General features: G+C 41.1%; 1 protein-coding gene across 2 annotated transcripts in view; it reads left to right on the top strand.

Moving 5' to 3' along the window:
- Positions 1-17235, top strand: part of grm8a (glutamate receptor, metabotropic 8a) — a 168964-nt gene that overhangs the window by 133421 nt on the left and 18308 nt on the right. For both annotated transcript variants that reach the window (XM_034131553.1, XM_034131554.1), the window contains exons 6-9: positions 2267-2406; positions 6408-6554; positions 8045-8466; positions 9990-10356. In XM_034131553.1, coding sequence (XP_033987444.1) covers positions 2267-2406; positions 6408-6554; positions 8045-8466; positions 9990-10356 — 1076 coding nt within the window. The remainder of the gene's footprint in view (positions 1-2266; positions 2407-6407; positions 6555-8044; positions 8467-9989; positions 10357-17235) is intronic.

Genomic DNA, 17235 nt, shown 5'->3' with positions numbered 1-17235 from the left:
ATCTTATCTTATCTAATGGCAATGCAAAGAAGGTGAGTTAGGGAAGCAAGGTTTGTTATCTGTTCATAAACGGATGCTATGTTGTTAATCTGGCATTGTTAGATATATTTTTGGTGTTCCAGAAGTTGTAAAATATCACTATGCTGTTGCTGGGCGGACAAAATGTTGCTCTTGTGTGCGTGGCAGGGCATTGCTGTGCTTGGTATGGGTGCCAGAGCAACTGGTTGCTAGGGTTTCACAAGATCTATATTGTCTTTGGTAAGGTTGCTATGGTGAATCTGGGTGGTTGGAGGTCATTTTCAGGTGTTTGCTGAGGCATATGAGTCAGTTTGATGAATGGGGTCGGTACAGAGAGAACAGCATGTTGCTAAGGTATGTTGTATTTGTTGTGGTCACTAGAGTCAAGACATTCATTACACCATTGACTCTGCCTACTGCCTACCATAAACTGTTTTAAAGAAGTTTTTGGACTACAGTTTTCCTTGCTTTTTTGGAATGAAAAGTGACACATTAGTAAATTCCAACTTAAGGCTGAACAGGGTCAATGTAGGTGATCAAAATGTTACATCTATCCCTCATGAACTGAAAAAAGGAGTCTAAAAGGGTACAAGTTTTGCAAATTCTTTCGGCTTTCAATCACAAGGGCACCACGCCCTAAAGCACACTCCGCTTTATGGTCCATGTTCTGTTTCACTGAACACCAAGTTCTATTCAAGAAAAGTTGAAACTAGAGATTGAGACCATAAACTCTTTAGAAAATGTTTTAGTGTATAAGAAGTAGGGACATTTTCTCATAGTCTTTTCACAAAAACAATGCAAGTGTAAGGCACTTCTGCATTGCCTTCCCTCTCAGACGTGAATGGTGATGCTTAGTGCCTATGATACTGGAAACACACTAACAATAATATATAACGGTAGTGTCTGTAGCCTAGCAAGCAATCAAATAATGTAATGTTCAAATCAAAGCAATTTAAAATGTCAGTGTCATTTACGTCTGTCAGTGTTTCGTGTGTGTGTGTGTGTGTGTGTGTGTGTGTGTGTGTGTGTGTGTGTGTGTGTGTGTGTGTGTGTGTGTGTGTGTGTGTGTGTGTGTGTGTGTGTGTGTGTGTGTGTGTGTGTGTGTGTGTGTGTGTACACCGCTTCCTTAGATAAATTGGCCTCATTCATAACAATGAGAGATTGTGACTTCTACTTTTGTCTCGCTATCGATTCAGTCTTCCCCATTCATCTTTCTTACTCTCTCAATAAACCTCATTGTCAGTCCTGCTTATTCTCTCTCTTATTTACCCATTATATGTATCTCTCACATTACTTATGATGACAGTGAGAGAGCCTTTGCTTCTCTTTTTCCTTAGTTTTCTTTCTACCCTCTCAATGACTTTTCTATCTGTCATATCATATTATACCTCCTAAAAACCTTTTCTAATTATTTTGTTTATCTCTCAAACACTTTTCCCTTTTTTGTACATATTTTCCTCCTTTTCCGTTATTTTCTGTGCTTCTTTCTCTGTCTGTGTGACTCTCTCCTTTGTCTCGATTTGCAATCTTCATCATCAGACTGTTTTCCCCTGCTTTGCCACAAATGGGGAACTTTAGTTATCCGTAGCCTCATCCCACCGTATCAATGACTTATACACACAAGTGGAATCTCCATAATGCAGTGCTTTTTCCACATGCGCTGTGTAATTGCATTTCCTTTATGTTACGCCACATTCAGCAGTCTGATTTGATTGTATTGCTCCATAAAAGACAGAAGGCGTGTAAGACGGAGAGAGGAGGATAAGAGGTTTACGTTCGGCCTTATTGGCGGTAAGAAAATGAAACCTTGGAGGACACATTAACTTATCCATGCATGTGAATATTCAATCACTCCGGTCTATAGCAAACACACATGCAGGGACAATACCATTCAGCCTATTTCATCTACTAAACAAACCACCTGAGGTAACCTTTATAAGTATACATGTATGTAATTAGTTTATTTAATCCTTTCTGAATTCAAAATCTGCTATTTTTATATAATAAAACACAAAATATTATTGAACTTGAAAACAATGAGATAGATAGATTTCAGAAGATATTCTGAAAGCCAAGACTTTGTTTGTTTAGAATCAACCAAAAATGAACCCCCAAATGACCATCACATGAATCGACGAGTATCTCAGAATGCACCGTTGCAACGTCGACTGATTTCGATAGAGCGGGTCACAGATTTCACAATATCACATTAAACAACAAATGTTGACCCTCTCTCCAACTGTTGCAGGAAGTGCCGGTACTCCAGTGGTTTTCAACGAGAACGGGGACGCTCCAGGAAGATACGACATATTCCAGTACCAGCCCACCAACAGGTCTACTGCAGAGTACAGAGTCATCGGCTCCTGGACCAATAAACTGCACCTCAAAGTGAGTCTTACACACACATATACACACATATTCAAAAAGTCAAGAAAACACATACAATTGTGTCATCAGCTTGCTGTAATTTGAACCTTCTTTTGTATCTGCAATTTTCTTCTGTGTAACGAAATAATCTAAGATATATATTGGTTTGAGTGGTTTATTGACACTAAAGCTTTTGGCTGGATTTGTTTGAAACATTGCATTTGATTGGATGCAAAATTAAGCTGAAATCAAGAGTAGATATGTACTTCTCTTTAGAATGCTGTGTGTTGTTCAGGGCAGTGGGTGCATTGGCACTGTCAATCCTTTTGGGGCACCACTCTGCACTGCACCGTTCACACACTTACCGAAAAACATTCAGAGTTGTCCAAAGCTAAGCTCTTCACTGGCAGCTTTAGAATGAATCCCACAATCATTTAAATGTTTTTCTTTTTGGGGACCTGATTTGAGGTCCCCATGATGTGAGTGTGTAAACAGATTGATGTCCCCAAAATGTGAGAAATACCAACACACAACACACACACACCTATATTATCTGTGATTGTCTGCCTACACTTCAGCGTACACCTGAACTTCGTGTACATCCACGATGAACAATTAAATTCAGTGGACAAGAAGGCTGGAATCCCATTGTCTGTGTATTAGTTTCTTACTCACTGACTTACACACACACACACACACGCACACACGCACGCACCCACACACACCTTGAGCACACTGGTGTGCTTGATGTTTTGAAATCCACCATGGACTTCATTAGAAAGGCCAGATGACAGATGAGAAGACTAATAGTCACAAAATGCTTTCTGCCTGATGGACGGCCTGGCTGACTGAGAGAGAGAAAGAGACGGCAGCAACACAAAGGACACACACTAGTTAAGACACACATGACTGGACTCTTTGACAGATGACAAATTAACAGATGTATTTGATTTGTTTAACAGTCCAGTCGGGTTTGAAGGCACAGCAGCAGATGTAGTAACGGCAGCAGTTGAAAGTTTTCACCATCAACACATTGTTTGAACGCTTATCAGGAGAAAGAGTACGGTGGCCGACAGGTGCAAAATGCATTATATCGGCCCAAAACATTTCCATGAAAAACTTGCTACATTAAAAAAACTATGCAAATAAAAAAAAAACACATTAAGAAACGTCTTCTTTTTGTCAGTATATTTGAAATGACTAGGTTAGCTACGTTAGCTAGCTAGTTTCCAGCAAATCTGCAATCATTTTGCGGTCCCAGATGTGTGCATCACTTTTTAATGTCCCCATTGCCGTTGTGTTTTGAGCTTGCAGCGTTTTTTATGTGCAGTGTTTCATTTATGTAGTGAGAGCTTCGCATGTATCGCCAAGTTGGTGAATGTATTCTAAATCTGTGGTCAAGTTGGTGAAGGTGTTTCTTCATTTGTATGAGCTTTGACACATTTGTGTTTTTAAAATGTGCATAGTTTTTGAAAGTGCAGCGCATTTTTCCTAATGGAAATGTTTTGGGGAGTGTTAACGCGTTCGCACCAGTTGGCCATCGAAAAGAGAGAACATCTCTGTGCAACAGGACAAACCTCAAAGTATCATTGTAAATGTTTTGTTGGACAGTACTTTGAAACAGTTATGGCGATGGTTATAATATAAGCAGATGCCTGTTACTCTTATTATTGTTTCCTATAAGTAATTAATGGGATGAAGGTTCACGACCTGTGTTGTTTTGGCTGGTGGATAATTTATGGTTATTGTTGCAAATTAAGGTGTATGTGAAATGTTTCTGCACTAACTTTGTAGGCTATGAATAAATAATGAGTACAAACACTGAATAAACATCATCAAGCAGTACCTAATAAACAAAGTTTCAAAAAGACAATTTACTCTTTTTCTGATCATTTAAATATTTTAACCTGACAGATACATTTGCAGCACTGAGTTATGAACCACCAGTAACCCAATATTGTTGTTCAAGTGTTGCAAGAGTTTCTATATGCGTTTCAATGATCAAATCAGGCCCATTTTCTCTGTCCCTGATGAGTTTTTCCTCCTAACTAGTTTTTGTTGCACTGGTACTTTGTGTGCCTGTTTAAAACAGTAACGCTCCATTTTTACGAAGCTCCATTTTTACTAAGCACCCTCGGCGATGGAGGAACCTCCGGGACTGGGTATAATTACAAACTCTCGCACACATAACAAAGAAATTAAAACGCACGCGTACCAGACAAGGGGTTCTTGGTAATACCAGCATGACACAAGCACAAACAAACTAAATGCACACATGGAGGAACATGTCCACACACACACACAGACACAAATACAGATGGCCTGTGTGTGCCAGATCTGATTATGATCTGATTGCTGGCTTCCAGACTCGCTGATGTTAGTTTTGTGGCCGGCAGCGTTCAGGAAAGCGATCAGAGGATCTGCGTGTGCTAATTGCTCTCCAAGTTGCCCTGAAGACTCACAGTCTGCAGGTACAGAGAGTGATAAAGGACTGTTAACACAAAGTAATGCCAGCTTCAGCACATGGGAGCCAGTCTTTGTGTCGCATAAAATCCCACAAAATGGAGGGAAGTTATGTTTTGCTTACATGAATACACCAATAATGTCTGGTTTGTACTGATGCACTTAAAGGTGGGGTAGGTACGTTTGAGAAACCGGCTCGAGATACACTTTTTGTTATATTCCATGGAATGCTCTTAACATCCCGATAGCAATAAATATCTTAAGTGCTTTGACAAAAAATCCATAAAAAAATATCATCTGTGGAAGCCGTAGAACTGTAAAAAGCATGACCAATCATCTGAGCCGGCCCGGCTAAAATAACTGGATGGCCTACCTGCCTGTCAGTCTTCCATCTGTGCACAAACTTATCTCGTGCCCTCATTGGTCATGTGCGCGTTCGTGTGTGTTGGAGGACGGGCTCTGTAAGGAAGTGGCAGATTTTTTCCGGCTGTGTATTTTCAAATTCTAGCGCACTCGAGCTGGTTTCTCCAAAATTACCTACCCCACCTTTAAGACAAAACACAACACAAATATCATACTTTCTCTAATGATCTCATCTCCTCTGCTCTACTTGCTTGTTCTGGAGAGACTGCTGAAAGCCACACTGACGGTGTATTACTCTTTTTATCAGTCGGGTGGTGTAGTGATGACATATTTGTGTAGGCCAACCCGGAAGTTAGCATCCCAAGTGTCCCCTTGTGGATTTACTCTGGGCTCAGCAGGTGAACAACTAAAGAGGGGCTTCCACATGTGGCAAACCAGGTGTTGGTGCTGCCGGATTTGGCACCCCCCCTATAACTTTGTCCAGGGTGGTTCTACGCCCACCAAAATCACACTGGTGTTTGCTGTTCACCTGTAGTTTGTGCACATAAAAGCATTTTACTCTGGGCTCAGCAGGTGAGAAACTAAAGAGGGGCTTCCACATGAGGCAGACCAGGTGATGGTGCTGCCGGATTTGGCACCCACTATACATTTGTCCAAGATAGTCGTACTGTAACCAAAATCACACTGGTGTTTGCTGTTCACCTGTAGTGTGTGCACACAAAAGCATTTTACTCTGGGCTCAGCAGGTGATAAACTAAAGAGGGGCTTCCACATGAGGCAGACCAGCTTGTGTTAACCACAGACCTTATTTCAAGCGTCTAACCAAAAAGACATTCACAAAACCGCTCACTTTGAGACGAGAGAACCAGAAGTGGTAAAATGCTAAATATTTCCGGGTTTTGGGACTGATTCCTGCACCACTCTTTATTCAGGCTTTGAGTATCTTATAGGCTGTTGGGAGTGGTGTGGGTAGAGAGCTGAACATTTCTGATCAACGAAACACATTTATATGTTTGAGTGACAGGTTCTGTTGTATTCAAGGCCTACGTGATGACGTGATCTTTTATTTCCCTGCAATGGGTCTTCAAAAAAAATGTGGAAAACAAAACCTGTTCTCTTTTCCTCTCTCATCCCCTCTTCACTCCTTTTTCTCTTCTTCTCTCTTCTCCTTTCTCTCCTCTCCTCTCTTCTCCTAGGTGGAGGCCATGCGTTGGAAGACAGGTGACCCCTCGCTCCCCCCCTCTGTGTGCAGCATGCCATGCCGTACAGGCGAAAGGAAGAAAGTGGTGAAAGGTGTGCCGTGCTGCTGGCATTGTGAGCGCTGCGAGGGATACCACTATCAGGTAGATCTCTGGAGGAACTCATGCTTCACAATTCGCCTGAGGTGCTAAACTTTCGGGTTTGTCTCACATCTCTCTTATGTCTATCTCTGTTGTATGCATTGAGAATTTAGTATAAACTTAAAAACCATTAAGACAAAAAAAAGCTTACTTTACAAACAAAATGTAATACTGCGTGTTGTTCAATTGGTAAAGGACATTCCTGCCAGCAATTGTCTGATTACTCTGCAGTACAGTTCTGTTCCCCTTGAGTCAGGATTTTTTAGTTCTAACTCATTTCAGGCAATCACAAAAAAAACGAAAAACTTAGATGGCCCTTTTAGGATTTACATATGCAGCAAGAAGCCCACAGATGCTATTATATTTAATGGAAGTACATCATTTGCGAGAAAAGGGTCCGTTACACCCCCCTGGTTAATTACATCACAGTTAGGGACAATTTGGCAGCCGATCATCGTTATATTAAGTTAAAAAGTCCGTGTACGATCAAGTCTTTGTGCAAAGAGTTCCCTCGCTCAGGAAGCAATAAAGGAGAACAGAAAATATGAGCCAAGACAGCAGCTGGCGATGTCATAGTGAGCGATCAATACTCATTCTGAAGATACATGCATTAGCTGTAAAATCAATAATCTCTTTGACACAATTAGGATTTTAGTGGATAGTAAAATAGCACTGCAGCATGACAAAAAACAAATAGCTTAACTATAAAAGAAAGATGGTGTACAAATCTTTATTTTTCATTAGGCAGTCTGTTTAAAGAGGTACATGACACACACAAACTCATACTCTGTTGCTTAGTAAATAAATCAGCTGCTTTTAATGTTGGATTTACAGCATATTTACATAAATGTGGGAGCTTTAAGGTTAGGTTATGGGTTAGTTGATTTATATAGCGTATTTCAGACAAAGGCAATAACACATAATAACTACAAACGGTACATTCAACGAAAGAAAATTCATAAAAGAGAGAAAATAGTTAAGAATAGACATTGTAAATACACATAATGCTGCGAGAGGTGCTGAAGTGCAATGATAAAATATAGTTAAATGACTTTGAAAAGAACCCGGCTTTTGGGCGGACCTCAGATTCTCAAGACATTTTTTCCAGGTCTGCGGAAGAAAAAAAACTACGGAAGAGGATTAGGGCCACATGAAAAAAAAAAAAGGGGATTTGAAAAAAATGAAAATATTGTTTTAGTTCTGAGTTTTCTCAGAATTCTGACTTTTTTCTCAGAACTGAAAAAAATATATATATTTGTTTCACATCCCCACATTTTATTTTTCATGTGGCCCTAATCCTCTCCTGTAAAAAGCAATAAAAGCTGTCTCAAGGAATTTGGTTTTAACCCTGGGGATGATAAGTAAACCCACCCCCAATGATCTGAAAGCTATGGCTGGCTCGTAACAAAGTATACATACGGACAATTTTTGTGTTGTGATGATGGAGCTAATATACCCGTTTAACTTCCAATATCAAAACCGTCTGTCCCCAGGCATCAGAGTTCACCTGTGAGCTTTGTCCCTACGAGATGCGACCCGATGTCAACCGCACCGGCTGCGTTCCCATCCCCATCATCAAGCTGGAGTGGCATTCCCCCTGGGCCGTCTTCCCCGTCTTCATATCCATGCTGGGCATCATCGCCACCTCCTTCGTCATCGTCACGTTCGTGCGGCACAACGACACGCCCATCGTGCGAGCGTCCGGGCGGGAGATGAGCTACGTGCTGCTCACGGGAATCTTCCTGTGCTACGCCATTACGTTCCTGATGATCGCGACGCCTGATGTCGGGGTGTGTTCCCTCAGGAGGATTTTCTTGGGCTTGGGCATGTGTTTCAGCTACGCAGCGCTGCTAACCAAAACCAACAGGATACACCGCATCTTCGAACAAGGGAAGAAGTCTGTAACAGCCCCCAGGTGAACACTACACCTCACTGTCAGTACACACACTCTCTGTTTGACCGCCACGTGCATTTGGAGTGTTGGGAACGAAAGGTCGTGTGTTTTTCCGATGTGTGTATTCGTACCAGAACCTCCGTTTCTCCCTTACTAAGCTACACACAATTATTATTCATCATTTATTTCTCATCCATTATTTATGAGTCATGAACTCGCACTCACCCATTGTACTGTTTGCTCTCATTGTGAGTGACTCTGGGAGAGAGCATCAACTAAGTGGCTAAAATGTTTATTTAATAGAGCTCAGGTTCCTGTCCCTGCTGCCCAGATGGTCATCTGTCTTTCCCTCCGCCCATCCGTAACAGTTAGTGTAATTTTACAGCTATTAATCAAACATTTTTCTATGATAATTACTGTAGGAAATACAAATAATTCTGTGTGACTTGCTCTTACTGGAAAACGTGAAGAAAATACACTGAACAAAATCAAGGGAGGGCCACTATGGGATGCATTTTGAGGCTTTTTCCAGTTTCCAGTATGTAATATTCAGCAGGTAGTCAGCCTCTAAGCAGCTGTTGAGCCCGGTGAATAGAACCATACGTTTGTTTTCACAGTGCATTTGCAGGAGGAAATGATAGCTTGTGTTTTTGAGTATTGTTTGCCCCCATTTATGTCTCTCTGGCATCCTGGATGATCATCTCGTTCCCTCTATTCAGCGTTATATGTTTTTCTCCCCACTGCCCATGTTTTTCATTATTGCCTCAAATCTCACCATTACCTTTTCCCTGATCTCCCTCCAACACGCAGTGTGTGTTTGAATGGGCTACATAGAATATGTTAGATTGCTGCTGTAGAGCAGACGCCTTGAAGAGGTAATCTTTAGGCACCAAAGGACTAGTTTTCGGGTTGGTGGGCAAGGTATTGGTAAAGTAACATACCTTATTGGCCAAAGAATTTAATTCAACATTTCTCAATATTTTTATGTAACATTGATACATTTTTAAAGCACACATTTTCCTGTGAGAAAAACATCTGACCATGGGTTGCCCCACTCAAAATGTAATCTTTAACTCTGCTACTACGAGACAAATCTTAGACCAGGTCAAGTCAAGTCCGAGTCAGGACCGAGTCTTAAGGCAGTCAAGACCAATTCAAGACTGAGTTCAGAACAAATCCAGTCGTGTTCAGGACCGTACTGGACAATAGTATCTTTCCAAAACGAACCCTCTGCTTTACGTAACTGGATGTAAGCGGCTTAGACAAGTTTGTTTTACAATACCATACACTATGATAATACTTGATTGCCAGATAAAGGGAATGCCGAACTCTCCAACGCACAATAAACAAGGATCTGACAGAGACTTAAAGGAAACCAGAACTTAAATACACATTTAGAACTAATCACAGGCATAAGACACAGCTGGGAAGGGAGGAAAAACAGTCCAAGACAAGTCCAATACTTTAAAAAATGGACTCAATTCCGACACAGCCCTGCATTATTTCTCTGCTGCCGCTCATACCAGTGATCCTCTCCTCCCCAGGTTAATCTCTCCCGCCTCCCAGCTGGCCATCACCTTCTCGCTCATCTCAGTCCAGCTGCTGGGCGTCTTCGTCTGGTTCGCGGTGGACCCCCCCCACACGGTGGTGGATTACGGCGAGCAGCGGACCCAGGATCCGTTGTCGGCACGCGGCGTCCTCAAGTGTGACATCTCGGACCTGTCGCTCATCTGCTCCCTGGGTTACTCCATCCTGCTGATGGTGACGTGCACGGTTTACGCCATCAAGACGCGAGGCGTGCCCGAAACATTCAACGAGGCCAAGCCCATCGGATTCACCATGTACACCACCTGCATCATCTGGCTGGCGTTCATACCCATCTTCTTTGGAACGTCACAGTCCGCAGAAAGGGTGAGTGCCTTTGTTTTATGTATTCAATCCTACTAAACACCTTACTTATACTATATACTAGTATACTTAATACTTTAAAGGTCCCCTATTATACTATTTTTCATCAATATATTATAGGTCTCAGATATATAAAAAACATGTCTCTGAAGTGTTTGGCTCCAAATACCAAACAGATCATTGCAGCATCCCATAATCCCCTCTGTTTCAGCCCTGTTTCCAAAGTGCTGATTCTCTGTCTGTTACTTTAGATGAAAATAAGGAGCCCCTCCCCACGCCCCTCTGAGAGATATTTGGTTAAAAAGAACACAATGGTGCTCTAGGAGGAGATTCAGGTGATAAGGGGGGGGGGGGGGTTACCTTGGTTGGTGATTGGCTAATGGTTACACAAGCCAAAAAAACATTATGACATCATAAAGTGGCCAAAATCTGATCAGCTCATTTTCAGACAGGTTTTTATATAAATGGATCAGGACAAAAAGAGAGAGAATCTTTTTTCCTGAAACTTTCAGAGTCTCTTTACACAGAGGGGACACATGTTGATGTAGAAGAGACATGAAGAAGAGGGGACACATGTTGATGTAGAAGAGACATGAAAAAGTGTATGTTGCATAATAGGTGACCTTTAACTGCTGTTTTTAACTATATTTGATGAACTACAGTCTACAGAGAGTGTGAGTATATTGCAGATGTCTTTCCTTCATCCCCATCATCTTTAGTCTGCAAAGAGGATGAAGCCATGGTGTGCGTCTCCCTGTTGGATTACCCTGTATATGACCTGTTTGGGATTTAAAGCAATTTTCTTTGAGACACTACAGTCTGCAAAAAAATATGTCTACTGTGGGAATGTGTTCCTGGTGTGGCTTGGATTTAGATGATTTGTGTTTGATACTAATGTATGTGTGTGAAATGTCTTTTATAAGATGACAATTCCCTGACAGGCGGGCTGGCATGTGTGGTTTACGGGCTTTCTGTGAGCATGAAGGAACTCTCCTGAGAACCATTTTGCAGTATTTTTAAGTTTTGGAATCACTTTTTTTGAGTCATACATTTGCATGATTTGCTATGGCAAAAAGTATATATTTCTCTCTTTCCAAGACAGCCTGTGGGAGATAAAACTGTTTCTCCTGGCACTGAGGGATAGATTTGTTTTTCAGTTGTAGCTGTACTAATGGTTGGGCGTCCAAAACCTCCTGACAACCCCCCGCCAGTAAAAGAGGATTTACAGTCTGACTTATTGACTGGATCCTTGCCCTGGTCCACCTTTTAGAGGGTTGTGCTGTAGAGCGTGTTCCTCCTACTTTTAGTCAATTATTGATGGCTATATGATGTGAGGGAGATGTAACTTTAACGTGTGTGTGTGTGTGTGTGTGTGTGTGTGTGTGTGTGCGTGCGTGCGTGCAGCCTTTACAGAGTTCATCTAAAGTGCAATGGTTTTGTTGCGGAAGCACTGCAGTTATATGTATGTTGGGTTTTCTTTGATCATGTGAGCTGTCTGTTATCATCTTCTACAAATGTAATGTATTTTAGAGATCCATATAGAGTCAAAAATACTTTTATTTCTTGGGGCAGTAGTTACCAACATGGTTAATCTCAAGGATCACAAAATAACACAAAAGAGAGAAACATTTTGTTATTCGATGTTGCCTTTCTTTTGCTTTTGGAATGCTTGGTGTTTTCACTTCAATCAATCAGTTAATCAAAATACTTTATTCACCCCAGGGGGATATAAGGGTTTGTGACAGTTGCACCATATTAGAATGAAAGTAAAACCATGCAATAAAAGTATTTGTAGCCACTGGGATTGGCGTCTTAGGCACAGGAACGAGGCAGGACGTAGTATTAAGTATTAAAAAGTATTAAACGGCATTTTCCAACTTATTACATTTAGTAGCTTGTTTTCAATAAGTATATAAATTGTCCAAAGCGGTTGTATTCTACAGTCTGCCTGAATGTAATCATTGCGTAGGTGTGTGGTGTGATTCTGTGTAGTTTATTTATGGCATCCCGTTGGATTTTGACGTCATCTGAACAGGACATCGCACGCTCACTGCTTGATAGCGCGCGAAGGTTCGTTTACGCCGGTTGTTAAACAACATCGTTATGGGGAAATGCAAGTTTGCGTCCAAATGGTTGGAAGATAAGGAGGAAGGACAATCAATACTGTATATAGTCAATGTGAGGTAAAGTGTGTCGCCAATGTAACCGGTTAGAACTCAAAGTGGCGATGAGGTCTTAAAATGTATGGAAAGGGTCTTAAAAAAGGTCTTAAAAGGTCTTACATTTGACTTCAGGATTCCTGCATATACCCTGGACAAACATTGTTGATGGAAACCTTGATGGTAACGTTGTCCAAACAGTCCGGAAGCTATCAATGGGAGCGTTGTTCTCAGATATATCCTGGTGCAGCCATGTTTCCATAAAACATATTTAACCACACTCCAGATATTCCGTCTGAATCCCGGCTAACACTGTTAGCTTGATCGTTCCACAAGCCAGTGATCTTACGTTGCCCATGCTGAGAGGGTGGAGACCAGGCTTTTGTTTCCGTTTCCCATACATCTGGACCCAGCTCTCCCCCATCTGCTCTTCAGTTTCCCCATCCTTTGTCTCCTTCTCCTGATTTCCTTGGACATAGGTGTTGTTCCAACCACTATGCTAGCTGGCGTTAGCGTGATCAGCTGTCCTGTGGGTATATCAAGCCTCTTATAGTCAATTATTTGTTTTACTGCTCATCGGTCATGTTTTTGATCATAGGATTGTGAAGCACCTTGAGATGATGTTGTTTTTAAAGTGTGCTATATAAATGAAATGTATTATTATTATTATTATATGTTCATATTAGCTCCATAACCTTTCTTTGAAGAAACGATTTATTTTGACAATGAAGGTTAGGAGCCACTACCTTATGGAAACAATAAGGGAGTTTATACAGTTAGTTATTTGGCAGCCTAGAAGAGATGTCCTTTGACCTTATCAGTAGAAATCAGGGCATGAACGTACAAACACTCAACCAGCACATCTGATTCATAACAATACAGTGCACACACAATAAACCATTGTGTTTACCTGCATGCAGTTTAATGATCCCATTACTTGATAGTGTGGCTATAGTCTCGTTTTTACAACAAATCCCTTCATTGAAATTCAAGGCACGTCTTTGATTGCAGATGTCATAGCTACTACATCACAATAAACATTTGTATGCTGCAAATGCACACATATGGTAGATAGATAAGCACTCTGCAGGCATTGTGGTGAACACATAGATAGCCCTTTATCATTCACAGGTTCAAGTATAACATAATATGCACATAAATGGTAGGGTTACAAAACCTCAAGCTGTTTTGAAGGGAAATGTATCAAATCAAGTACAGATACAAAGGGTGTCCTTGAAAGAGCATCCATCTCCACAATCTCAAAGTCAGTCCAGTTGTGTGGTCCTCTTCCACACAAACACTGACTGCTTGTGTGTCCCAATAAAAGATGCAACTCTTACAGTATAGATCTCTCCTTATTTCCGAGTGTCAGCCTAGCAATTTCCATTTCTCCATTTTCTGGCGTCTTAGCTCATTTTTCCTTCTGAGGCGTGTGCCCGCCTCCGTCGCATGACAACAAGCTGACATCAAAGTGATCCAGTCTAATCACACATCAGGGAAATCAGACTCTTGCTGGATGTTTCATGCCGTTTTGCCTTTTGCTCACTTTCGATACGGGAGAGAGTTACGATGCAGGAAGTATAAAGTGAATCTCTGAAGTTTGTTTCCCTTTCTTTGGTAACACTTTACAAACACCATCATTAACACATGTTTAATTGATAGCTAATTCCATGTTAGTAAATGGTGATTATCCTGTTAACAAAAAATGAAATGATAATTAATGTTAACAATTTGTTTTAATGAAATCATTTGGTATCTCAACAGTAATTGTTGTGGTGCACATATAATACCATCTTATATGTGTTAATCATTATTAATATGTTTATGAAGCATCTATAAACATTAATTAAATGGCTATTATTAAGTGTAAACTAATGATTATAATGTGTTGTTAAATGCATAATAAATACTTTGTAAAGCATCTATTAACATATTTGATAGGTACTTAATATGTTGGTTTCTGGTCCCTTTTTCAATGTAATTTTTTAAGATATGTATTTGGCCTTTATTATGATGCAGTGCTGAAAGGGGGGGGGAATGACATTGCCTGATATTTTTAAATCTTATTAAAGGTTGACACATCATTTGGTAATAACTTAAAGTGGACCTATCATGCTATATTTGAATAATATAGTGTAGGACCATACCTATATAAGGCATATTTATACTTTACTTTTTTTTAAATACCAAACAGATCATGCATTTTAGCCATGCCTCATTTCACTCTGTTTTTGCAAGGGCTGATTCTGTGAGAACAGCACCACCTACAGGCCTGGCATATGTACTACAGCGTCTCCAGCACTTTCGAACGGCAATGGCCGTGGCTGTCTCCTCCTGATTGGTGGAGTTGGCCCAATAGCCGTAGCGCCACCGTCCTGACGTCAGGACAGTGTTCAAATCTGGATCAGTTTTTATCAGATCCGTTGCAGCCCCTTTTTTAGAGATTTGGGTATGGAGGAAAATAGAGAGGGTTGTGTTTTCTGACACTTGGTGAGTTCCCTGGAACACCGGGGACACATATTCATGTATAAAAGACGTACAAAAGTGCATTTTGCATGATAGGTCCCCTTTAAAAGAGGTTTCAATCTGGTCATGGGTTTTGCCAACCATATGCAGTGTTGGGCAAGTTACTTCCAAAATGTAATACAGTACATATGACTTATTACTGTCTTTTTAAAGTAATAAGTTACATTACAATATTACTGTCTCTGAAATGTAATGAGTTAAACTACTTTTATATTATACTTTTGAGTTACTTTCACCAAAAATAACCGCAAAAGAATGGCTAGGTATTTTAAATGCTAAAATGTAGTTTAGTGCAGCTCATCATACATCCAGTGAAGGGCAATGTGGTATAGCATAACAACTGTGTAGGCCATTGAGGCTACTAACAACTTTTATTACACGGCTTAGTTGAATACTCGATTCTGATTGTAAATTCTTAACATGTGACACGTTGTTAATACAGTACAGACCACTGTCAAGGACTATAATGAAGGTTGCTAAGGAGGATCAAGAAGGAGAAAGGAAAAGAGGTTAAAAGACGGAGCGCTGGACGTCAGATAAATCACCAGAAGAAGGCAGAGAGGTATTAAACAATAACAGGAACACGGAATGGGCTCTGTAGTTTGTTTAGAATATGGCCGTGTAATAAGCGGGATAATGTGCAGCGAGGCGGTCATTACGGGGAAAAGAACACCTTAATGGTAAACACCAGGCCTACTAATCTACCCGCACCATTTTTCTCTGGTGTCGGAATGTCTCGCGATGTTAGTGAATTCTTAAAAAACAAAACACCATTTCATTTCGGGTTAAAATGTGTTGTAACGGGTAGTATATTACCCAAATTCCATTAGTAATGCGTTACATTACTTCGTTACAGCAAAAAGTAATACATTACTGTAACTCCCAACACTGGCAATCTGACACTCTGTCTCTCAGGTTGGGTTGAGCACTGTCCTCTCCACAGTTGTTGGGCTAATTATAATGTCCACCAGTGACTTCTTGTGTATTGGCATTTGAGTGTGGTTGTCTGGTGTGCTGTATTTAATTGGAATGTCCACCGGTGCACATTTGTGAGTCTGTGTATGCTGTTTCTAATTGGAATATCCTCTGGAGTGTGTGGCAGCTGGCTGGCTAACACGGAGAGCAACGAAAGGTGGAGGGAAGGGGGGGGAAAGAGGAATGAAAGGGATAAACAGGTAATGATATGATTCGCTGATGGGGCTTTAATGAGCAGAGCTCCACCAAGGGCATAGGTTTGTTTTGCCTTTGGGCGGAGGGGGAAGGGGCTCCAATGAAGTTAGTTGGAGGTTAGATGACAACATGTCTCGCATTATGATTAACTTCATTATCAAATGGCCATCATGCTCTTCCTAATCCTCTTCAACAATGTCATTATCTTAATAAAACAGCTGTATTCACTTGTGTACGATCAACGAACACAACTACTGATGATTACTCGCGGATACTTAGGGTTAGGGTTAAAGCTTCTGACACGATATGATATGATATGATATTATACGACAAGATAAGATATGATGCGATACGGAACATACGGACACACATGTCAAAACAGAGACATTTCAAATGACCCGTGTTTGAGGGAATGGATCTTCTAGATGCCAATAAATCAGACTCCAGCGGGCATGCTTCAGTGCTTCTTTCCAGGGTAACGGTGAAAGAATGCATCTCTGTGGGACTGCTGCCTTGCCTGGACAAAAGAAAAAAGGTCCAGCTGCTACCTTGTTTCCAGAAATGTAGCCCGATGTCTCCACAGCCTGCACAGTGAAAGCTGCATGTTAGCAGGGGAGAAGCAGCAGCAGCTTGGACCCTTCATCAGAGTCCACGCACGATGTGTTCATGGCACAGTGTTGTGTAGGTTACCCTTCACTGGATGCAGACACCTGGACCGGCCTTTTACCCTTTTCACAGTCATAGCTGTGACCGGTTTGGTCTGGTGTTCACAGACACCATAATGTCTGTTTGTGGTGTTTCTTCAGTTCAAGCTTCCTCTGAACTTAATGTGTAAGTGCATTGCAGTTCCCTTTAGTAAACAGTATTGCATTTTGTTACACGGCTTAGTTGAATACTCTATGCTGTTGGTCAATTTGGACATTCCAGAGGTTGTTTCATTTTTGCTAACACATCACTGCTAAGGCGGATCAAGGAACTATTTGCAGTCATATCAATCCGCAGAAAGAAGTCCGGTAAATTAAACGTC

The sequence above is a fragment of the Trematomus bernacchii genome, unplaced genomic scaffold (assembly GCF_902827165.1).
Source record: "Trematomus bernacchii unplaced genomic scaffold, fTreBer1.1, whole genome shotgun sequence".
NCBI lineage: Eukaryota > Metazoa > Chordata > Actinopteri > Perciformes > Nototheniidae > Trematomus > Trematomus bernacchii.
This window is presented reverse-complemented; position numbering and strand designations above follow the sequence as displayed.